Source organism: Zosterops lateralis (assembly GCF_965231275.1).
Source record: "Zosterops lateralis genome assembly, chromosome: 2".
Lineage (NCBI taxonomy): Eukaryota > Metazoa > Chordata > Aves > Passeriformes > Zosteropidae > Zosterops > Zosterops lateralis.
This window is the reverse complement of record NC_139763.1, coordinates 57,049,948-57,070,761: the sequence shown is the minus strand read 5'-3', so window position 1 is coordinate 57,070,761 and position 20,814 is coordinate 57,049,948. Positions and strand designations below refer to the sequence as shown.

At 35.8% G+C, this 20,814-nt stretch overlaps 1 protein-coding gene across 3 annotated transcripts in view; it reads left to right on the top strand.

Moving 5' to 3' along the window:
* TDRD3 (tudor domain containing 3) overlaps positions 1-11,188 on the top strand; it is a 96,762-nt gene extending 85,574 nt beyond the window's left edge. The window contains exons 13-14 of one of the 3 annotated variants that reach the window (XM_083854572.1): positions 4,765-4,901; positions 8,259-11,188. In XM_083854572.1, coding sequence (XP_083710698.1) covers positions 4,765-4,884 — 120 coding nt within the window. In that variant the 3' untranslated portion in view covers positions 4,885-4,901; positions 8,259-11,188. The remainder of the gene's footprint in view (positions 1-4,764; positions 4,902-8,258) is intronic. The other 2 variants (XM_083854571.1, XM_083854570.1) reach the window with 2 other exon arrangements.
* The last annotated feature ends 9,626 nt before the right edge of the window (positions 11,189-20,814 follow it).

The window sequence follows — 20,814 nt, the reverse complement described above, 5'->3', positions numbered from 1 at the left end:
TTTAACAGCAGGAGACAGCTGTTGCCTGCAGAGTGGGCAGTGCAAAGAGGCATTAAATCTGGATCAGGAAATGGAATTTGAAATTCACATGAAAGAAAGAGTCATTTTGCAAGGAAGCCGACACACTCTTTGTACTGAACCAGCAAGTTCCCCATGCATTCGGTGTGTGAGTGAAGTTAAAACTACAGCTTAACTGAAACAGAGGTTTGACACTATCTATATGGAAAATATCTTCTGCTTTCTTTGCCTTCTGTCTCCTCTTTGTCCCTGGCCCCACACTGCTTCTACATGCTGCTTCTTCATGCCTCCCTGCACAGGCTTGGGTGTTCATCCCTTAGTAGCCCACAGAGAGCTATAATTGAAAAGCTTCAGCAGAAGGGCCCAGGGAATGGAGCAGAATTTTCTGTCCGTAAGCAGTAATAGACAGAGGGAACTACTTTGTAAGTGGCAAAAGTGCAGGAGCTGATCAGCTGTGACTTGCAACTGCTTCTTAAGTATTATGTGAGCACAGCATTCAGCAAAGCTTTTCGTAAGCATAGTGTCAATGCATAAGTTCTGTCTGGTTTTTTACTGTAATCCACCTGTTCATTCTCAGGAGTTATGCAGTAAGTATTCACTTCAAATGACTCTGGTTTAGAAAAAAAAGGCTCTAAACAGTTCTTTTGAATGCAATGAAAGAAGTCTTGCAGTTGAAATTGAGAGAGAAAGCTTTTAATGAAGAATAGATTTCCTCTGCTCTAATAGTGTTCATTTGAAGAGTAAATTGGTTGGTGAAGTATTTATAACTGTATTCTGCAGCTATGAAATCCATTGAATTTTTTATGTAAAAGCAGGCTGGTGGTCACTTGTCTGCTCTGAAGTTACTTGCTGATTCAGTAAGCTCAGCTGGTCAAATATAGTGGTGGTACAAGCTCTTTGGAGTATATGAGTCCAAAATAAAGCACTGGATATGCATATGTTCCCATTTTACCCTTCTTTAGTTCTCACTTTTCTTATGAGATAAAAAAAAATCATTAAAAGTAACAACAGATTTTTACAGCAAAACTTTGAATGGAAGGTGAATTTTCAAATTACTTATCCTTCCCTCTTTGTCCTGTTTTTTTAAATACCTAAAGAATACTGGCATGTTCCATCTTCTCTCTCTTCATTCTAATCTGTTAGTGCAGAAATTTCTTTGTGCATTTCGTTGTTTGCATTGTGAATGTTTCTTTGCTTTTTCCTATGGATATGCCAGTTTTTTCTGCCTTTTGCACTTGTGCTTAGTGCTATCATTTAATCTCAGTGTTCATAGTCTGAGGTGAGCATTGTGTAAGTCCTAATGGAGTCCTGGATCCTGGAATTCTAGATAAATAATGAAAAATAAGCTGAATTATTGAGATAATAAAATACATAGATTTTCAGAGCAGTGTACTAATACAAGGCCTCTACTGGTAATAGAGGGAGAATGAAGATGCTCTAAGAGAGATTTGTGGTCACCTTTGCTTCATAAAATGCAATCTAGATTTTATATGGATAAAAATAATTTAGAATGAGTCACAAGCAACTGATAAATTGAAAGCAAGCAGTGAGAAAGATTGAAAAAGTAGAGTTGATGGCAAGATGTGTGACCTTCCAGTTATAATGGAAGAAGTATAGACAGATAAAGTTTTTTGGTTGAAGAACAGAAAAAAACAAGGAAGTGAACATAAGATACACATAGTTTTGCCTACAAAGAGTGCATGCTGTTCTAGAAAATAACAGTTTTTACTATAGGGTGGAGAAATTTTAAAATAAAGTGAGATAAAAGTCCATAAGATGGAATTGTTTCTTTTAAGGTAGTGAGAAATTTCCTTAATATAGAAATAAGGATAAATAGGCTATGCCTGTTTTCCTTGAAAAAGACTGAGAATGAAATCTTAACAACGTAGGGAGGGAGGGTGTCCAGAGGATGAGCCAGCCAGGCTCTTCTTGGTGGTTCAGTCAATAGAACAAGAGGCATTGGGCAGAAACTGGTGCATATGAAGTTCTAATTGAATATGAGGAAGAACTTCATTATTGTGCAGGTGACCACATGCGGGAACAGATTGTCCAGAGGGGATGTGGACTCTCCCTCACTGGAGATATTCAGGAACAGTCTGGACACAATCCTGTGCCACGTGCTCTGGGATGACCCTGCCTGGGCAGGAGGCTGGACCAGATGACCCCCAGTGGTCCCTTCCAATCTTTATCCATTCTGTGATTCTGTGAAAATAAAATTTCAATAAATGATGAAAGATCAGCAGTATGAATTGAGGGTCAATGACTAAGAGAAATGATGATAGAAAAAAATTCAGTTACTTGTAAAGTAAGAAGTTTTTAATAAAGATATGACTTGGCAAATTGTTATTTTGGAGAACATTAGATCCATTAGGGATCAAATGTGAATAGGTAAGACCCAAGAAATTACAATGTGTGTCATCTGATGAGAAGATGGCAGAATTCAACAGGACAGTCAGTAACTGTGTGTGGAGCCACTGCATAGAAAGGAATGAGGGAACACTTGAAAGGTGTTCTGTTACTCGTTTGATATTACCATTTGCTGCATTGCTCACATCCACATTAATCAGAGCCTGAAGAAACTGAATGTGATTTCACATTTCACTCTTGCCTATTGCAGTAAAATTTCTTAATTTGTAATGCATGCATGTGAAGCTTTTCATTCATTGGGTATGGACAATTACACCAAAATAGAAGTGTGTGAGACAAATACTGGTTTTCATTTGGCTTTACTGAGTTTAAAGGGTCAACAGCACTAACTTTGAGATTTGATGAAGATTTCCTGCTGTAGAAATTTAATCTGATGTGCTTACCCCAACCTCAAGAGGTTGACTATTACAGTTGAGATGCTATACACCGAACTATTTAATTTCTGTGCTGTTGTCAGCTATTCATGTTTCTGAGAGTATACTGAAAGAGCTAAAGGTATTTAGACCACTTCAGGCATTTAGCTTACTATTTAACATTTGCTGCTAGTGCAGCTTGCATTGTCATTGATGGGAGATGATCTCATACTAAGTAGAGTGTTTGTACTAGGGCTAGCAATATTGCAAACTGTGTGGACTTTTGTGTTAGACATCTAATGCTCTATTGATTTTTTTTGGATAATCAGTGTTTCTGAACATCTTTATATGAGGGAATTTATAGTACTACAGGTGGTAAAAGAAGTGCACTGAGAAAGATTTTATGGCAGAACTGTTTCTTGGCCTTCAGCTACAGTGAAACGAAGAGATATAAATCAATTATGCTGTATTCAGTGCTGAAAATCTGTTTTCTTCCACAGTTGTTTCAGGCTCTCTGTAGTAATGCTTAATCTAGAAATTAAGCTGTGACCACATATGTGCCCTGTAAATAGGAGACCTTACTATGAGGAATGTGGTTGTTTGTAATTGTTGCTTTAAAAATGCATGTTTATTGATATTCATGCTAATTCAGAAAGAGTGGTTTCTTGAGTAAGATCTCACTTTTCACAACAGAAAGAAGCTTCAGCTGTGGGTTTTCCTTTCTGTTGCTTAAAGTGAAATATTTTACTGCTTGACTTGCTTAATCTCTTATGTGCATGCTGCACTCTGACAGTTCTTGGGTGTTGGAATCGTTGATGAACTTCTAATGAATCATTCAATGCTCTTGCTTTGTGTTGCTTTATGTTTCTATGTTGTGACTAAAAAGGATTGAGAGTTACATATTCAGAACATTTTCCCAAAAGCAGATTTCTTCCAGCAAGTTCCCACTAGACCTAGGGTCTGCTACAGTATAAAGATATTAAAGAAATGAAATCAAACCTGTTTTTCTGAGACAGAATTTGACAATCAATTCTCAGGAGTTTTTTGGGGTTTTTTTTCAGCCTATAATTTTTTCTTTGATATAAACTCTTACGCTCTTAAAAATTTTCTCCCTCTCTCTTCAGTGTGTACCACTTTCAAATGTTCCACTAGATGAATGTTTTTCCATTCGATATTTCTTGACCAAAATAAATATGTAGTTATTTTAATCTTTGTAAGTCATTCTCCAGTATCTTGATTATTTTAAAATTTATTCTTTTTTCACATCTGAGTTCTATATACTTTGTGAATATCTTTCTGGTACAAAGATGCCTTGGAGTGACTGAATATTGCAAATACATTTACCTCCTCCCTCATTAGTCAGAGCATATATTTATTATTGCTGCACATAGAAAATACATCTCCAAATTGTTCACTTTATTTGTAGGGTTTTTTCATTATTACTGCATCGTAGATTTTTATCTGGGGTTTCAGATGTGTGTATTTAGCATGCATATTTCCAGATGCCTTTCCTTGTAATTCTGTTTCCTAATTATTTTATTTCATTCCACACACATTTGTGAACTCCTGAAAGTTGATATTTCTCTTGCTCTGGCAGGTTATTGAGGTTACCTTGCTTCTTCAGTTTTTTGCCTGTACACCTCTTGGAAAATAATTTTTATTTAATACATATGATTTTTTTTTCTTCCCTGCAAATATTTAATAACTTCTGTTGCCCTGAAGATTGAGTTTTGAGATTGGCCAACTTGATTTTGTTAGCTTTCTTAGGTTCGAAAAGCCCACTCCCATACCTCACTTATTTTATTAAGTGGTCATCAGCACAGAAGCAGCAGTTGCTATGTGTGCATGGATTCACCTTTCCATCTATATGTCTGTATGTGGTGTGTGTATGTATGTGTGCATTTACCAGCTCATGTATAAGGCATTTTCCACCTATTTCATTTAAAACAATGCTATTTGCCCGCAGGAGGAGGAGGAAGAAACGTATGAGCAAACTCTAGAATTCCGCAGAGGAGGTGATGGTCAGCCACGGCGGTCCACACGACCCACTCAACAATTTTATCAACCTCCCCGAGCTAGAAACTGATTAATAAGGAAAGAAAGGTAAATACAAGCTACTGGTGCTTTATGTATTGGTTTAGATTTCAGGATAAACAAATCTGGATTGTTCTATACTTTTCTTGGGGATATTGTCATATTTATGATAGAAGTTGGATATCTCTGTTTCTCTGAATTTTGTGGCTTAATATATCTGTGGGAAGAGGGAAAGCAATAAAAACACTTCAACAAATACCTTTTGACTTTTGCTTTATGTCAAGGCTCATGTCATCTCAGCAAGCTTTTTCCTGATGCTTTTTCACCTGAGAGTAGCAGCAAGATTTTCTGATTCACGTACATTAGACCAGTTGACTTGAAACAAATGGCGGCAGTCCCTGCTGAACTCAGGACTGTCTAGCTCTATCCAAGGTCCCATATTCTACTTTTTATAAGCCATTTATGTGAATAAATATAATTTCTGTTGTTTTGCTTGCATGAGAAGGCGAAATATAAAATTAGTGAGTTCACCATTAAATAGGGAGGTGCAGAGACAAAGAATATTGGATACTCTGAATCTTGAGGGTATACTTGTGCCTATACTTTATTAATTACCAGAAATTAAGGGATTATATATCATCCTTAGAAAGGATATCTGCTACATACATTCAGAAATTTAAAAAGGCCAGCCGGATAAAACAGTTACAGTAATTTCACTGAACAAATCTCAGAAGCTCTGCTGCTTTTATTTCACTGGTTGATCTTTTAATCCTTAATTCAAAGATGGTCAAAAGTCTGTCCTGACTAAAGAAAGCTTTGGTAAGTCACATAATATTTAATATACAGCCACAGTATGTCTTATCTTGAATCTGATTTTTTTTTACTAGCCAGTTTATTTTTACCAGTCTCTTTTTTATTCTTTTCATTACTCCAATCCTCCACATTTTGTTGGCTTAACACGTGTTGCTGATCTCTATACCTTTTGATATTTCTGACATGCAATAACATATGATTCTACTTTTTAGAATATGTGTTAAAATATATTTTTCTTTTATGGCAGTACTGGCAATGTTATGAGGTGATAATTGTTCTATTTTTGCCAATATAATTTGAATTTCTATTTTAAGTACATGTATCAATTACTATTAGTAAACATTAGTAAACAGTTCATGCAGAAATTATTCTGGAATATGCACTGAGCAGAGTTTTAACCAGCACAGTTGGCCCTGAGCAGTGTCAGGGTGATCAGTTGAATGAGACATGTGAAATGTACACAGCAGTCAAAGCCAGGAAATTTCTTTGTACCTTAGGTAATATTTTTTATATTTCTCTAATTTTACAGTATAAGTCTGGAAAACTCTTCTTAGCTTCTTAGCTATGAGGCACCAGGGAGAATGGTAGTAACTCTTGTATCTCAAGAGCAAGTTACTTGTTGGTGGATAAGAAACAACCTTTCTAAGGCACAGGTGGTTTTTCCTTGCAGGTATTCCTATACTTTGTTTTTAAGATTGTAATGGGATCCTGATTTAAATGGACTGCAGATCTGGTCTCAAAACTTACTTGGCACAGAAAACAAGCCTTCACAGCTTTTCCTTTCTATTGAGCATTCCCAAAAATAAGTGGTTGGTATAATCAGTTCTTCACTGATTTTAAATGGAGGCAGAAAATCAAACACAGTCATTTTCTAAATTGTTTTCAGCTTACCTGGACTTGTACAACAATGTAGCTTTAATGTCTTGACATGTAAAAGTTCAGTAATATTAAATGTTGGTTCCTAGAAGTGGATTTCTATATGGATTCTGCCTCCTTTCATTTCTTAGATCTTTTGAGAGCATGGCTCTCATACTGTTCTTTTTTCAAGTTTTTAATAACCTGTTAAATGAAAACAAGATTTATCAGGGAAGCTTTAAGGGATCCAATGAGACATAATTTTACCACAGCTTTCTGCTGCAGGATGCTTTACCTCTTCAACAGATCATTTATTAGTGACACCTTTACTTAATAGGGTGTATCTCCCTATTAGGTTAAGTAACTTAATGTCTTCTTCCTGAAGAGATGAAAAACCATTGATAACTATTATTTTATGTTATACATTGGTAAATTCCGTAGAATTTTAATGTTGTAGTTTGTAGCATTTAAAATTCCGAGGTATCTTGTTCTCCAAGGCAACTTAAATAATACTAAAACTGGAGTTAACTGGCCATATATTGTATTGGGTATGATAGGGATGTATCAAAGATGAAGCTCCGTACAGTCAAAGTATCAACTCACATCTAAAACCTTTAGATCTAACTGTATAATCTTATATCACTTAACAAGGAGGACTTAATAATGGTGTGGTGCAGCAATGCAGAAATGAGGCTGTACTGCTTCCTGGATTAGTGTGCAGCACACTCATTCAGGTGTTGTATTTGGGCATGCACCTCTGGAATTAGTATTACCAAATAATCAGTTCAAAATCCTTGTCTGTACTGCAAGGGGTCTTAAGTAGGATGAGGTTCTGAGTTGTTTTATAAAAGTGGAATTTGGATCAGTGGATCAGTGTGGGGAAGAGGAGTCTCTAAAGGGATCTTATTGCAGTATTTCAGTATTTGAAAAGGAGTCTTCTAAAAAAGATGGAGAGGAACAAACACTGCAGACTTGCAGGAAGTCTTGACCTGGTGATTTTTATCAGTAGACAGAGAGATAAAATGGGAGTATGGGATAGTCAATACCTCATTGTGGTTGCAGTTGACCTAGGAATTAGCATTTATTAATAATATCCAGCAATGTGAGGTGGAGAACACTAACTCAGTGTTTTATCAGAGGGAATTTTATGTGGGTATGAGTCAAATATTAGGTTTAACAGGTCTGAAAAATAAGGTACTCCTCCTAGAGAGTCAAGATACAGGAATTAGAATCTAACAATAATAAAAATACATCCTGAGGTTACATTTTCTGTGTAGAACATCTTAATAGTCTGAAATCGAAGGGGAGCAAATAATCAGAAATGAGTGTTTTGAAGGGTCTGACCTGGAGGAGATTGAAAGAACCTATGAGTGTGAACCTAGAAGTGTTTGGTCATTATATTCTTTTTGGGAATTCCTTTGCTCCATGACAGAACTAATCTACACCTTGTCACATTTGCTATAAAATCTGTACTGAAGTCCTTAACAATGGAGAAATTGTGATTTTGTGAGAGAAAAATCTTTACCAGAAAGCGTTCTTTGTATTAGACTGATCATATTTATTGCATTGAAGTGCAGCCTTCTGATTCTTTTAAAGACTTGTGTCCCTGTAAGTACTGAAAAGCAGATATCAACTCTTTTAGAGGAAGAAAATGAAGTGACAGTGAAGTCTATGTTGCACAAAGAGCCCAGGGATGGGGGGTACTTATGGTTTCTTGAATTCCAATATTTTTTGTCCTTATCTGTCCTTATATTTTAGTTTTTTCATTTAGAAACCTTCTTGGAGTCGGGGGGAATTCACTGGCAGCTCCCAGCTTGCTGAACACTTCTAGAAGAAATCCTGGGGTTTTCCAAGCAGCAGGATGGAACAAAGAAAGCTCATGTGAGCAGAAGGAATTTGGACCTGACACCACAAAAGACTTTTTTAAAGTTCTTAGTTAAATAAAGCTGAATACTTTTTACATATGAAAGAGGCAAATTGTCATTGCTGCCATCAATAAAACCACAGTGCACTATTCTATTCTTTGCCTTGTATTCTTTTTACTGAGCCTCCATTGTTAGTTAACATAGTAATGTATCATGATTTTTTCTTAATTTTGAACTGATTTTACTTCTAATATTGCTTCTAGTAAAGTAAAATTAAAACATATTTTCTTAAAAGCTGACAGGGTTGGGGCATTTAATTTAGTTTTTTTGGTTAGCATTAGCAAAACATGTTAAAAAAAATCAGCTAATTGTACAGTAAATTTCTGAATAGGTTTTTGACTATGTTTTCTGTGTTTATTTTCCAAAGTTGCTGAAGGACAAATTACAAATTTGCTTATTATGGTTTTTTGTGATCTGTGACCAGAGGGTCAAAGGAGAGAAAGAAAAATCATCAGTTTCAATAGTAATTTTCTAAATAATTTTAAGTAAATATTTTCTTTATAGGAATATTTATATTAAAGAAATAGAAACATTTCTAAAAGGTACAGAAAAGTCGTTTAAACAAAAAATACTGAAAGATGCACATTGGTATTTTAAGCATAAATATGTGTATACATGCACACGTGCGAGCTGTTGGATAGTAAGTACTAACTTTCTTGTAGTTTTAAACTATGCTTTTATTGCTTCATATTACTAGAGTTTTTTTCAATGTCATTGATGTTTGAAAGAATGTCAAACTAATTTTCAGTCTAAGCTGTATCTTTGAATCTTATGTGATTATGACCAAGAGTTGAAATTTCACTATTTTTTAGCTGAGAAGAACTCGAAATCTAGGTAACATGCAAATCTCTTCTAAGCTTTATGCTGATCATTTAAGACTGAAATAGCACATGTGTTTTGAGGTAGTTTTGTAAAGATAGAATTATACCTGAGAGATGTATTGATGGTATAAGTTGTACAGTTAATTCTGCTGAATTTCTCTCTGAGTCCTCATACAAAACTTTGAATAGAACCTTGTTTATTTGGATGATAAGAAATTTTATACTGAGAATGTAATTGAATGTATCTGCAGTACAGAATGTGGATTATTATCTGAATGCAGTCAAATCTTACCAATCACATAAATTTTTGCAGAATAGTAAGGAACCAAATGTTTTGCTGTCTTAATGGATCCTAGGCAGCTTCTTCATAACTACAATGACCCTTACTAATAATTCTAAAGAATTTTGAAAGTTTTAAACGTGAGCTGTACAATGTTGAAGTTCTTCACCATCAACTAATACACAACCAATTTTATGAAGTTTGTTAGATTTACATTAGAAACCACTTTTCAAATAGTATAAAACATCCTGGTCAGTTCTGCTAAATTGTACCAGTAAATAAATAAACTGTAGATTTAATACATTGCATGTTGGATGCTTTACTTCCAGAATTATTGCTAAGACCACTGACAGCTGCTATTCAGCATCATTATGAAATGCAGCTATATCATTGTTTTAAAAGCAGTTTTGACTTTTCTTTGCAAATAGGATGTGCATTAACCAAGCCCTACAGTCAGTGTACCAAAGCAACTTCTGAAATTAAAATAACTTTTTATGTTCTTTTGATCTATCATTCTTGCTGTGAACTAAATCATAAAATAAAGAAAACTACAGTCTGATTTAGTCTGAACTTTAAAAAATAATGCCTAGTTATGAAATTTTAAGACTCTACAAACACAAAGCAACATTTCTCTGTAGTGACTGTGGCATTCTGAAATTACGACATGTATGTGCAGCTGTAGGGAAATGAAATATTCTTGAGAATATTGTTTTCCTTTGTGAAGCAGTAAAGCCTGTTTCCTGGTCTTTTCACTGAGACTGTGAATCTGGAAAGCCAGAGTAAGCAAACAGCTCCAGAGTCTTCTTGAAAAGTCATGAAATATTTTTATGGTTATTTTCTGTTTTGGCTTCAGTTGAAATAATATATGCTGATAACTCTGCCTCTGTTCTCTGAAGAACTGTTGTTTGAATAGTTAAAAACTTACTGCATCAACTTGTTTTGAAAAACAATCAATAAGCAAATATTTGTGCTTATTGATTCCTCTATCTGGAAATAACATGACGATAAGCTAGGTAGGTATATAAATTATATTCTTGATTTGCATAGTCCATCAAAACCAAAAATATAATAATTTGCTAGTCATACTGTAGTAAAGTTTGCATGCACAAGAACAACATTAATTTATTTAGCTTTTATGTTTAGAAGAAATTGCTGTGTGTAGATAGGTCTTCAAAACTGATATGAAAGTTAACTTCAAGTTCGTCAAAAGCAACAGCAAAAGCAACCTCCTGAATCCTGTGAGGCCACATCTGTGTGGTTAAAGGGCAAAAAGGAGCACTGGGTCCTGGTCATGCACACTATTTATTTACTAGCTTGCATTGTGGCTCTGTATTGGACTTGCTAAGACAAACCTGTCACAGAGGAAGTTTGCCCTTTGCAAGATGGACATAAGCCAGCCTGTGCTTCTTGACCTGTGAACCAGTAGGTTCATGGCTTTCCTTTGCTGGGATTATAAATAGAGCTTTTGAGAATTTTTGTGTTGAAATTAGGAGTGCAATTCGAATGAGGTGTTTTTCATGCCTTGGACTTGTGTATAACATTTTTACCAAATGAAAAAAAATCAGAATTTCTTGTTTAAATTATTCTAAAAATTCTATTCTAAAGTTGGTATTACTATCATTGACTAGGATTTTTTTTCCTCCTTTATATTCTTGAGAGATAAAATAATTTTGAAACAAAAAGTGGAAATGCTGTGGTTTTATCTTACGGGTTTTCAGAATTTTGTATTAAAATCTGATTGAAATTGTCATGTTTGCATTTAAAATTCTTACTTGGTCTAACATCTTCTGATAGATATTCACGTGTATATTTCAATATAAGTTTTCATTTTGTCGCTAGCAGGTACTTTCTTTTTAAGTCTTTGGCAACAATTGTGCAAAGCATTTTCAGGATTACTTGTCAAGGTCACTCTTCCAAGAAACACTGCAGGTATTTTTGCTGCAGAATCTCTTGAGCCTTATGCAGATGAAACTTTTTGGGAATATGGCTTTCCAAGGTAGTATTAACAACACATATTTTCATTGGGATGCAAAATGTTGATATCACAGGAAAGACTAATCTTATCTCTAAGATGTACTTGGCTTTAGATACATGAAGATTTAGCTTGCGGTATATCTGAAGGGATGTTTGCAAGAGAACTCCCAAAGAGCCAGAGTAGCTAATGAACATTGGTAGCTGAAATAATCTGGTAGCGTAGGGTGTACATTCCCTTTTGAGCATTATGCTTAGAAGGAGCTTCATACAGAAAAATCTCCAGTGCTTTTATGCAAACACAGCAATATATCATTTGGAGTGATTCTCTATGGATGTTTTCATGAAGAACAATTCTATTTCAGCTGTCTTTTCATCACATTACTTGATCCAACTCTAGTAAAATACTGTCACTTCCTTAAGAGGACTGTAAGCTTGAAGAATGACCAGTTGCACAATTCAGTTCAGTTTATCCTTCTGCTTGCTATACAACTAATAGTGTATTCTCTTTTTTTTTCTTTTTTTCTTTTTCTTTTTTTTCTTCTCCTTTATGGTATGTTTTTGAGCAACTTACTGTAGGAGAGCAGCTAAACCATGGAAGATACTCCAAACTTGTAGGCACTGACTTCTAATAGCATGCTATGCATATGAAAAGCTTTGTGGTGCTATCCTTAAAAACAGTAGTAAAGACTCATAAAGACTCTTATTTTCAATATTTACTTCATATGACTTGTTTATGTTGGCCTATTCTATGTTTAAATTGCAATTTTGTTCTGAGAATGACTCAAAAAAATGTAAAAGCATAGAAATTATATCAATACTTAATTTTCCCACAAGATTGAGAGACCATAAAAAGTCAGTTTTCATGCAAGCACATGGGTTGTTGATGGACATTATATTTCCAGGACTGTATCCTGGAAATCATGATGTTATAAGTGAACCCAAAATCTAGTATATATTGAAAAGATCTTACATGTATTGAAATAAACAGGAACTGTGGGGAGGGAAATGATTAGATGTATAAGGCCAACAGAGACCTATAGATTATATAAAAAAAATTGGCAGCTGCTTCTGTGGAAAAAGTTTATAGTAATTTCAGAGTGCCTTGCAGTTTTTCATGCAATTGACTATTTCTATAATAAAATAAGTGCATAGCTAAGTTTTGTGCAGAAGATACAATATAATTTTCAGACAGTTTGTCATGGGATCGTGAATGCTTTGCATTTATACCACATGTTTAAACTGCGAAGGTTAAAGTAAGTAAATAATATTTTATATTTGTTTTATACTCAAAATAATCCCCAGCATATTTTGTTAGCCATTTGATGAATGGCTGTGCCTTTGCTAAAACAGCTATATTCTAAATTGACTGTGCACAGATTTAAGTCACAATCTAACTGTATTTCTGCTGAATATTTTTCTGTAGCTATTTAGCAAAGGAACTTGTTTATAATAATAATAAAAGTGAAAAGCAGAATAAAGAAGGAATGGTTATCATTTTGATAGACCATGAAGGAAACCATGAGGTTTTTTTCACTGGGGGACTAGAATAGCATATACAAAATCCATGTTCTTTGTGCTATTTGAATGCAAAATAGCTTTCTTCAAAATTGGTATTTTTAATTTTTTTCCCCAGTCTGCTAATTAAAAATATTTTAGTCCAGTGTAATTCATGGGATGAGACAGGTGATCTACTCTCACATTTCACTGCTCTTGCCATATCAGTCTTGTGATCAGATGCTTCCAATAACAGATATTCTTGATGGCCAGGTACTAAGTATGGGTTTTATTCCAATTTACTGCCTTAAAATGTTTATCAAAACTTGAATTACCTTTATACATGGCAAAGATGAGACATGTTATAGTGACTTTCATCACAAGTAGAAGCTACAACTCAGTTTTGGTGTTCTCTGCGGAAATGACAATAGAATTCAGTTGTGTTGCTTAGTTGCTTTAACTTTGCTTTAATTTTGCTTAGTTGCTTTAACTTTGGTCTCTCATTTTTAAAAAGAAAATAAATTTTTACAGCTGTACACAAACCACTGAAAATGGACTGAGTTTAAAACAAGAAACTGATGCCTATTATGTCTTTAGAAAGAAACAAAAAATTGCAAGAGTTATGAAATGTGAAAACTTGCCATGCATATTAGCCAAGAACCTTTATGCGCTGTGTATGTGGAATTGGGCAATTTTTTCCAAAATAATGATGATCTGAACAATTCCTATAGAGAATAACTGTATTTGAAAACAGTTTATTCCTGTATTTCATTCAGTCTCTGTACCCTATGGGGGGAACCTGGCTTTCATTGCCTCTGGCACTTCAGCTTTCTCACAGCATTTTGCAAGAAGCCAGGCAATGGTTGGGAGTATCAGGTGAATGTTGATAGAGAAGTTAAGATACTGATGTTGGTGTGTGAGCTCCTCCAAACTTAATGTGAGGAGCTGTACTCTGGACAATGTGAAAGAAGCTGTGACACTGTGATTAAATAAATAGCTGTAGAAGGTGAATGTTGTATCATTAATGTGTCGTTAATGTATTGCAAAGTGCAGTTGTGCATACTGGAACAAGGGCAAGGCAGGTGGAAAAATAACTTTAAATTATGATATGGGAATATTTTTTTCCAAGTAGTTTGCCATCTGAAAAGTACTTAACATTTTGAAATGAAGATATTAATAGGCAGAATGTACAGTATTTATAGAAAGAACCTCAGATTTAACATGCTTTGAATTTGTCATCCATATTAGCACCATTTCTTTGACTTTCCTGTTTTGCAGTAATGTGATTCTTTTGAGGCAGGTGTTAAGAAAGTCTTTAACACTGTTTGCCCTAGGTGTAGGTGAGATGCTGTTGCTTTCTAGTAGGCCAATAAAACCAGTTTGCAACTAGATTATTTTCTCTTTTCATTGGTGGTTGGAGATAGCAGTAGCTATATATTATTATCGATGCCTTAATGAAGGGATGGGACCACTGTTGGGCTAAAAACAATTTATTACTCAGATAAACATCAACCCCAAAGGCCATGAGATTTTAGAGGAGCAAGAAGTTGGCCATAGCTCAAAGTAGTCACAAGTTTCTTCATTACAAGGCAATATATAACATTCTAATCCAATAGAAAGTTGCCACAGAGTTTGTTTTTTTGACCTATCAGCTTTGCTTAATTTTGCTGCACTGCGTATACTTTTATCCAATGGGCTACTACTACACGTACACACATATACTTCTTCTCTAACATCTAAACTCTTAGCTTACTCTATGAAATTACATTATTGCACTATAAAATTCTTCACTATCTTACCTAATACAGTTTCTTACTCACTTAAGGCGTATTGTCTACTTACAACTATAGAAACATAAGTTTATAATTTTTCTGCTTAATGTCTCTGTACTTTTGTTTTTACATTAATCTGAGCTTCTCCCAAGGCTGCAAATCAAATTCTTCAGTAACTGTGGAAGTTTCTATCTTTCCATTTCCTACACCTTCCTACAATTGGAGACCACTCTTCTAGTAAGGACAGACCATGACCTGTTTTGGAGGAAGCGGGGGTCTTACGCTGAAGGCCAGCCAATCTGTATAACTGAATTTATTTGCTTGTCTGACCAAAACCTTGACGTCGTCTCCTGTAATTTTTGTGCCACCTGCAGTGGGGAAAACGTTAATGAATCATGAGTCACACTGTTTCTTTGTTATGTGCAATTATGATCTGTTTAGGCAACAAGTTCCCATGGAGTCCATGTATCTCTCAAGAAAATGTGTGTCTGAAGTGTTTGGGCCACAGTGTTCACTTGGGCCATTTCTGCTCTGCAATCTGTGAGCTGTTAACCACTGCATTTAGTAATTTTTTTTTAACTTTTCCCTAAGTAACGTAACACCTACAACTTTAGTCCAATGTAGTACAGAATACTAATGATATACTTGGTTTAGATTTTTTATGTTGGTTTTTTCTTGACATAAAACCTACTGTTTCACAGGGAAAATATTCTGATTTAGGATGGATTGGGCAGGAGCAATACTACTGTGTACTTTTTTCTCAGATCCTTTCAGCAAAAGTTGCTTATCACTGCTACTTTGCATTTTAATATTGTATTTTTAAGGCAATTTTGACTTTGATCACATAGGATGTAGACTTTTATCCAGATATTTTTTCAGCATAGCAAATAACACTCTCCTGAGTCCTGTGCAAATGAGGTATTTGTTAAATTTTTTTTTTGTGGACATTGGTTAACTTATCCCTTTGATAAAGTTCCTTAGCTCTTGAAAGCACTTAGCTCTAATTCCCTATTACTTCTATTACCAGATTGTTCCAGAATTTAATTCCCTAGAAGGCTAAAAATCTTCTAATTACCGCTGAAAAATGTTCAATTATACACACTTGTGCTTGTGTCACTGTTGACCTTCACACAATAAGAACTCTCATCTGACCCCTGAGGTGTTTTTCTGAACTGTGCTGAATGATGGTGTGGAAGAACAATATTTTGTGAATCATGCTCACTAGCCGTTTGCAGTGTGGTAGCACACTGTTGCAGGATGTTCTGTAATTCACATGGTCCTTCATGCTTATGATATGTGCAGCAGTTTCTATTCCCTTGTTTATATCTTCACTGAATTAATTAATTTTTTAAACTTATCATCTTGTGTGCCCTTCTTGTAGTGGGCAGGAAAGAAGACTGGTGTTACAGCAGAATAGATGGGACCTGAGGAAGTGCATGTCTAGGTCAGCCTCCTACTCAAAAACCATGTCAGCTATAAGATAAACAGGGCTCACTGCTCAATGCTCAGGGCTTCATCCAGTCAGGGCTTGGAAACATTCAGATGGGGGGAGGCACTGCTTTCTGTGCAACCTGCTCCAATATTTGACTTGCTGTCCTCAGGGGAAGAGCCTTTCTTTTACATACATGAGTCTGTCCTACTTTGGTATGTGATGGTTGTCTTTTGTGCTCCTGCTGTGTGCCACTGTGGAGAGCCTGGCTCTAGCTTGATAAAAAAAAATCTCCCTGTGGGAATATATCCCCCAACAGCTATCTTCTCTAGGCTGAACAGACCCCTGCTCTGACCACTGCAGCAGCCCTCCACTAAACTCTAAGTTTTTGATGTCTTTCTTGTATTTTCAACCCAAAATTGTATGTGATATTCCAGTGGGGTCTAATGAGTCCTGAGTAAAAAATGAGGATGATTTCCCTTAATCTACTGTCTGTGCTCCTCTCGATACAGCTCAGAATACTGTTGGCCTCCCTTGCTGCCAGAGATACCATTGGCTCGTGTTCAGCTTAGTGTCTACTGGTATCCACAGATCTTTTTTTCACAGAGTCTTCCCCCAGCTTGTACAATTGAGAAGGGTTCTTCCTTCCCAGGCATTGGACCTTTTTTTTTTTCCTCTGTTTAATGAGACTCCTGTTAGCCCATTCCTCCTGCCTGTCTAGGTCCATCCAAATGGTAGCCCTGTCTTTGAGCATATTATTTTGTTCTCCTCTCAGCCCGCCTCCAGTTTGGTATTTTGCAAACTTTAACAGCAACCACTTCACTGCCTCTTTCAGGTCACTGATAAAGATGTTGAATGGGACAGATTCCAGGGCAATCCTCTGTGGTACTGCTGTTGTTAGTGGCATGCAGGCCGGTAGATTTGTTGTCCTTCTGCAGACATATAGCATATCAGCACTTCAGTGACCAGATATCATAAAGGAGCATTGATAGTTCAAAGCTTAGCCGATGTACTAATAAGATAATCAAGTATTTGAGGGCTCAGTCTGTAATAATCTGTGCTACAGAAGGCAAGTGAAACCTTTGCTCAGTATGACAGATCTGCAGTAAGACTCTGTAGCAGGGACTACCTGTTACTACACATACCATGTGCTATTTTCTATTCTAATTACAGTTTCTATGAGTTTTTTTTCCCCCTATCTTAAAATGCATCATCTTCTTGTAAAATATTGGGAGTATCCAAACCCAGGCTATTTTAAAAAAAATATTCAGTGTGAGGGAAGATAAGGATGTTATTGTGATGGAAAGAATTGGATTCTTCAATAAGGATGTTATTGTGATGGAAAGAATTACTTGGATACTTCAATCTCTAAGCCTGGCTGATCTTGCTGCTACTGTGATTTGCTCTGACATGTTTCTAAAGTACTTTGACTCATACTGCATGTATGCCAGGTGACTGTCACTCAACAGAGCAAAACCATGGTGTGCTGGCAAATATTGCAGTTCTGTGTCAATCTGCTGATGTTTCTTGATGAGGTGTTGACCTGAGTGGTGCTTAAACTCCGCCTTGAAAGAGTGAGCACACCTGAGACACAAACTCAGAGGATAGCAGCTGAACCTCGGGTGGAAGAGGTTACTTATTCTGTTGTTGATGTTGTCAGTATAAAGCAACTTTTAAAATGCTAAATATACTCTTTGGAATGGTTTGAAGTAGGGCAGGGAAGATATCCACTGATGGGGATATGTAATGTGATATGGTAGGACCCGGAAGCAAAGTATTCTAGTGCTGTCAGAATAAAATCTCTCAGCTAGCTACTTGTGTTTCCAGTGTGGAATAGAAATTAGTGTTCTGGACAATGTCATGACCAGGGGTAGCCTTGGGCACAAGTTTAACAAAGTCTGATGAGCATTGACTTGGCAGCAGAGAAGCTGGGCTAATGTGTCTATTCCCAGCAGTGGGACCTGAGGAACAGGGAGCTCCAAACTGCCTCCAAAGAAAGTTGAAACTGTACAAATCATGAGGGTAGGCATATCCTGAAGTACCCATTTAATGAAAAATAAATGCTTGTTTCCTCCAGGATTTGCTCTCAATGGGTATGTTTTATTGCCAGCAGTTACTAGCAGGCACTGTAAGATATAGATCTGTTTATCCTGTAAAACTTGGAAAAGACTTTGCTGGTTGCAGGATAATCTCAAAGATTGGAATATATAATTCTTTTATGAGTTTACCACATCACTTTAAGTACATCTCTTACTCTGTATTTGCCTGTGGCCTGCAGAATTAAAGCATTACCTGAGGATTTATGTGAAAATAAATTTTTAAGAGCCTACATTTATTGAACCTTTTTTAGTCCAGTTCCTCCAGCTGCATATTTGAGTGTTCCAAATATGAAAGTTGTTAGCATATTTAAAACTTTATTTTGCATAGAGGCTTATACTATGTGTTCATTTATTGTGAGCTGTGATATGCTGTGAAGATAAATAACCCAAAATACTGTCTGAAAGTCAACATCTATATGTGTTTAATTGAAGGAATTATGAAGGAGAGACCTCAGCTGTGTTTGGCGAGTTCAAAAATTACTTCCAGTTTATCTAATGCCACATAATATGAAATGAACAAGATCAAATTATTATGCTATGGTTCACTGGGCACATTTGATTAAGATCATTGTTCATTCACCTAAGAGCTGTCATTTAATACTTAAATTGTTGGAGAAATGCATGACTTGGAGCCTAGTGGTGCTTACCTTTTCAAAGAAGAGCTATTTCTAGAACATAATTCCATATGAATATCTTAGTGCAGGTAAACATGAGCCTGGACTGCATTGAAATATGTTCTCTGCCTAATAATCTTTTCCTTTCTGAGGAACTATAATGGTAGAAATCCTCCTACTGCAAAGTCTTATCATAATTTCAAGTCATTCCCTTTCCCTTTTGGAAACAGATTACAGTAGTGTGAACACTACTTTTGACTTTAGTAGTGTAGCCAAAAGCAGAGTGATTTTTATTTGTCTTTGTGTCATGTGTCCATGACCTCTGTCATATGGGCACCTGGGTCTGCTCTTGAGAGTGTGTTATTTGAAGCAGGTTGGCTCACCAGCTTCAGGGAGCGTTAGAAGATACCCAGTCACAGGTGGTGGGTGCCTCTGCCCTGTGGGAAGGCAAGGCTTTGTGCTACTCTGCAACACAGACAATACCTTTTGAATACCTGTAAGTCCTGAAGACTTCTTTTTTCATTGTGCAGGAAAACCACTGTATTAGGCTATATGGTGTGATACAAAAAATAGAACAAAAAAAAAAAAGTCACATTGCAAATAAACATCCATCTCAAAAACGGCTTATGAACTCTGGAAACACGTTGAAATCATCACTTCTTACATGACAATAAAATTTTTGCTTTCAGAAATAACATTTACTTGGGATGTTGGGTTCTAGCATCAGTTTTAACACTGGTTATGCTCTGGTTTCATACCTTTGGTTTTGAACTGTGGCTTCTCTCATGCTCTGTTTTGGTAATTCTGATGTTCACTATGATTTATAGAATCATTTTCTTCTTCCTAGGGTATAAGATTCTCTTCCGGCTGATATCCCTAAACTTCAGGCTTAGATCTGTTAAAGGTAGCTAAAATTTAGGTTTGTCCAGGGTATACAGAAATATGGATTAGAAAGTTTCTAATCTATATAGTGAAAAATTCTGAAAGATCTGAATGGCTTTTGTAATCCTCCACTTATAAGAGGTCAACTTGAATGAGAGGAAAGTAATGAAATTTATATGTTGATCTCAATTAGTGCAAGATTTCTATCTCACTTTTCTGTGGTGCAAGATAGATAAATAGATAAAAGCTAGACAACTTTTTTCCTAAAGCAAGCAAAGAAATACCCCCGAAACCCCAAAATGAAACCACACCAATTTCCTTCAATGTCCTTTTGTGCTTCTCCTTGCTTTTTTGACATTTAAAATATATGTTCTAATAAAACGTTTGAAATTACCTTTCTGTTTGTGCTGTGCTCAAAACACAGTAAAAAGGTGTCACTGATTATGAATGTTGATAGATTCTTTATATAAGCTTATAAACCAAAAATATTTTACCTCTGATCTTTTACTTACAAAACACCTACTTGTATGAGAAGCACTGTATGAGAATTTATTTTTTAAATGTTTAATTAGGAAGTGCCTAACCTACAAAATTCCTTTCTTTTTCCCCCAAGCTACATGGAAAATTGACAAAATCTCCCTCATTCTAGTCCATGTTTTGAGGGGTAGAAGAAAGGGGTAATCATGTTCATTTCGACAGAAAGCACTTATAGTCAGGCAAATGCATAAGCTTTGCCTCAGACTTCTTAACACAGTGTGCTTCACTTCTCCATCTTTGAGGGAAGGGGAATTAATGGACTTTCTGAAGTCAGTAAAAAATTGATCCTAATTCTTCAGTGGTATTTGTGTTAAGAATATCTAAGCTGCTGTTTCTGATGTGTGTTCTTCAAAGTGCTTATGTTGATTACTTGGATTTTCAGCGCCTCCTCACAGTTTTGTTATTCTCTGGTAATTACTTTGAGAAACATCCAGGCAATCTTTCAAACAGAATCCCTCCAGTTCTAAATGAAAAATGTCTAAGTCAA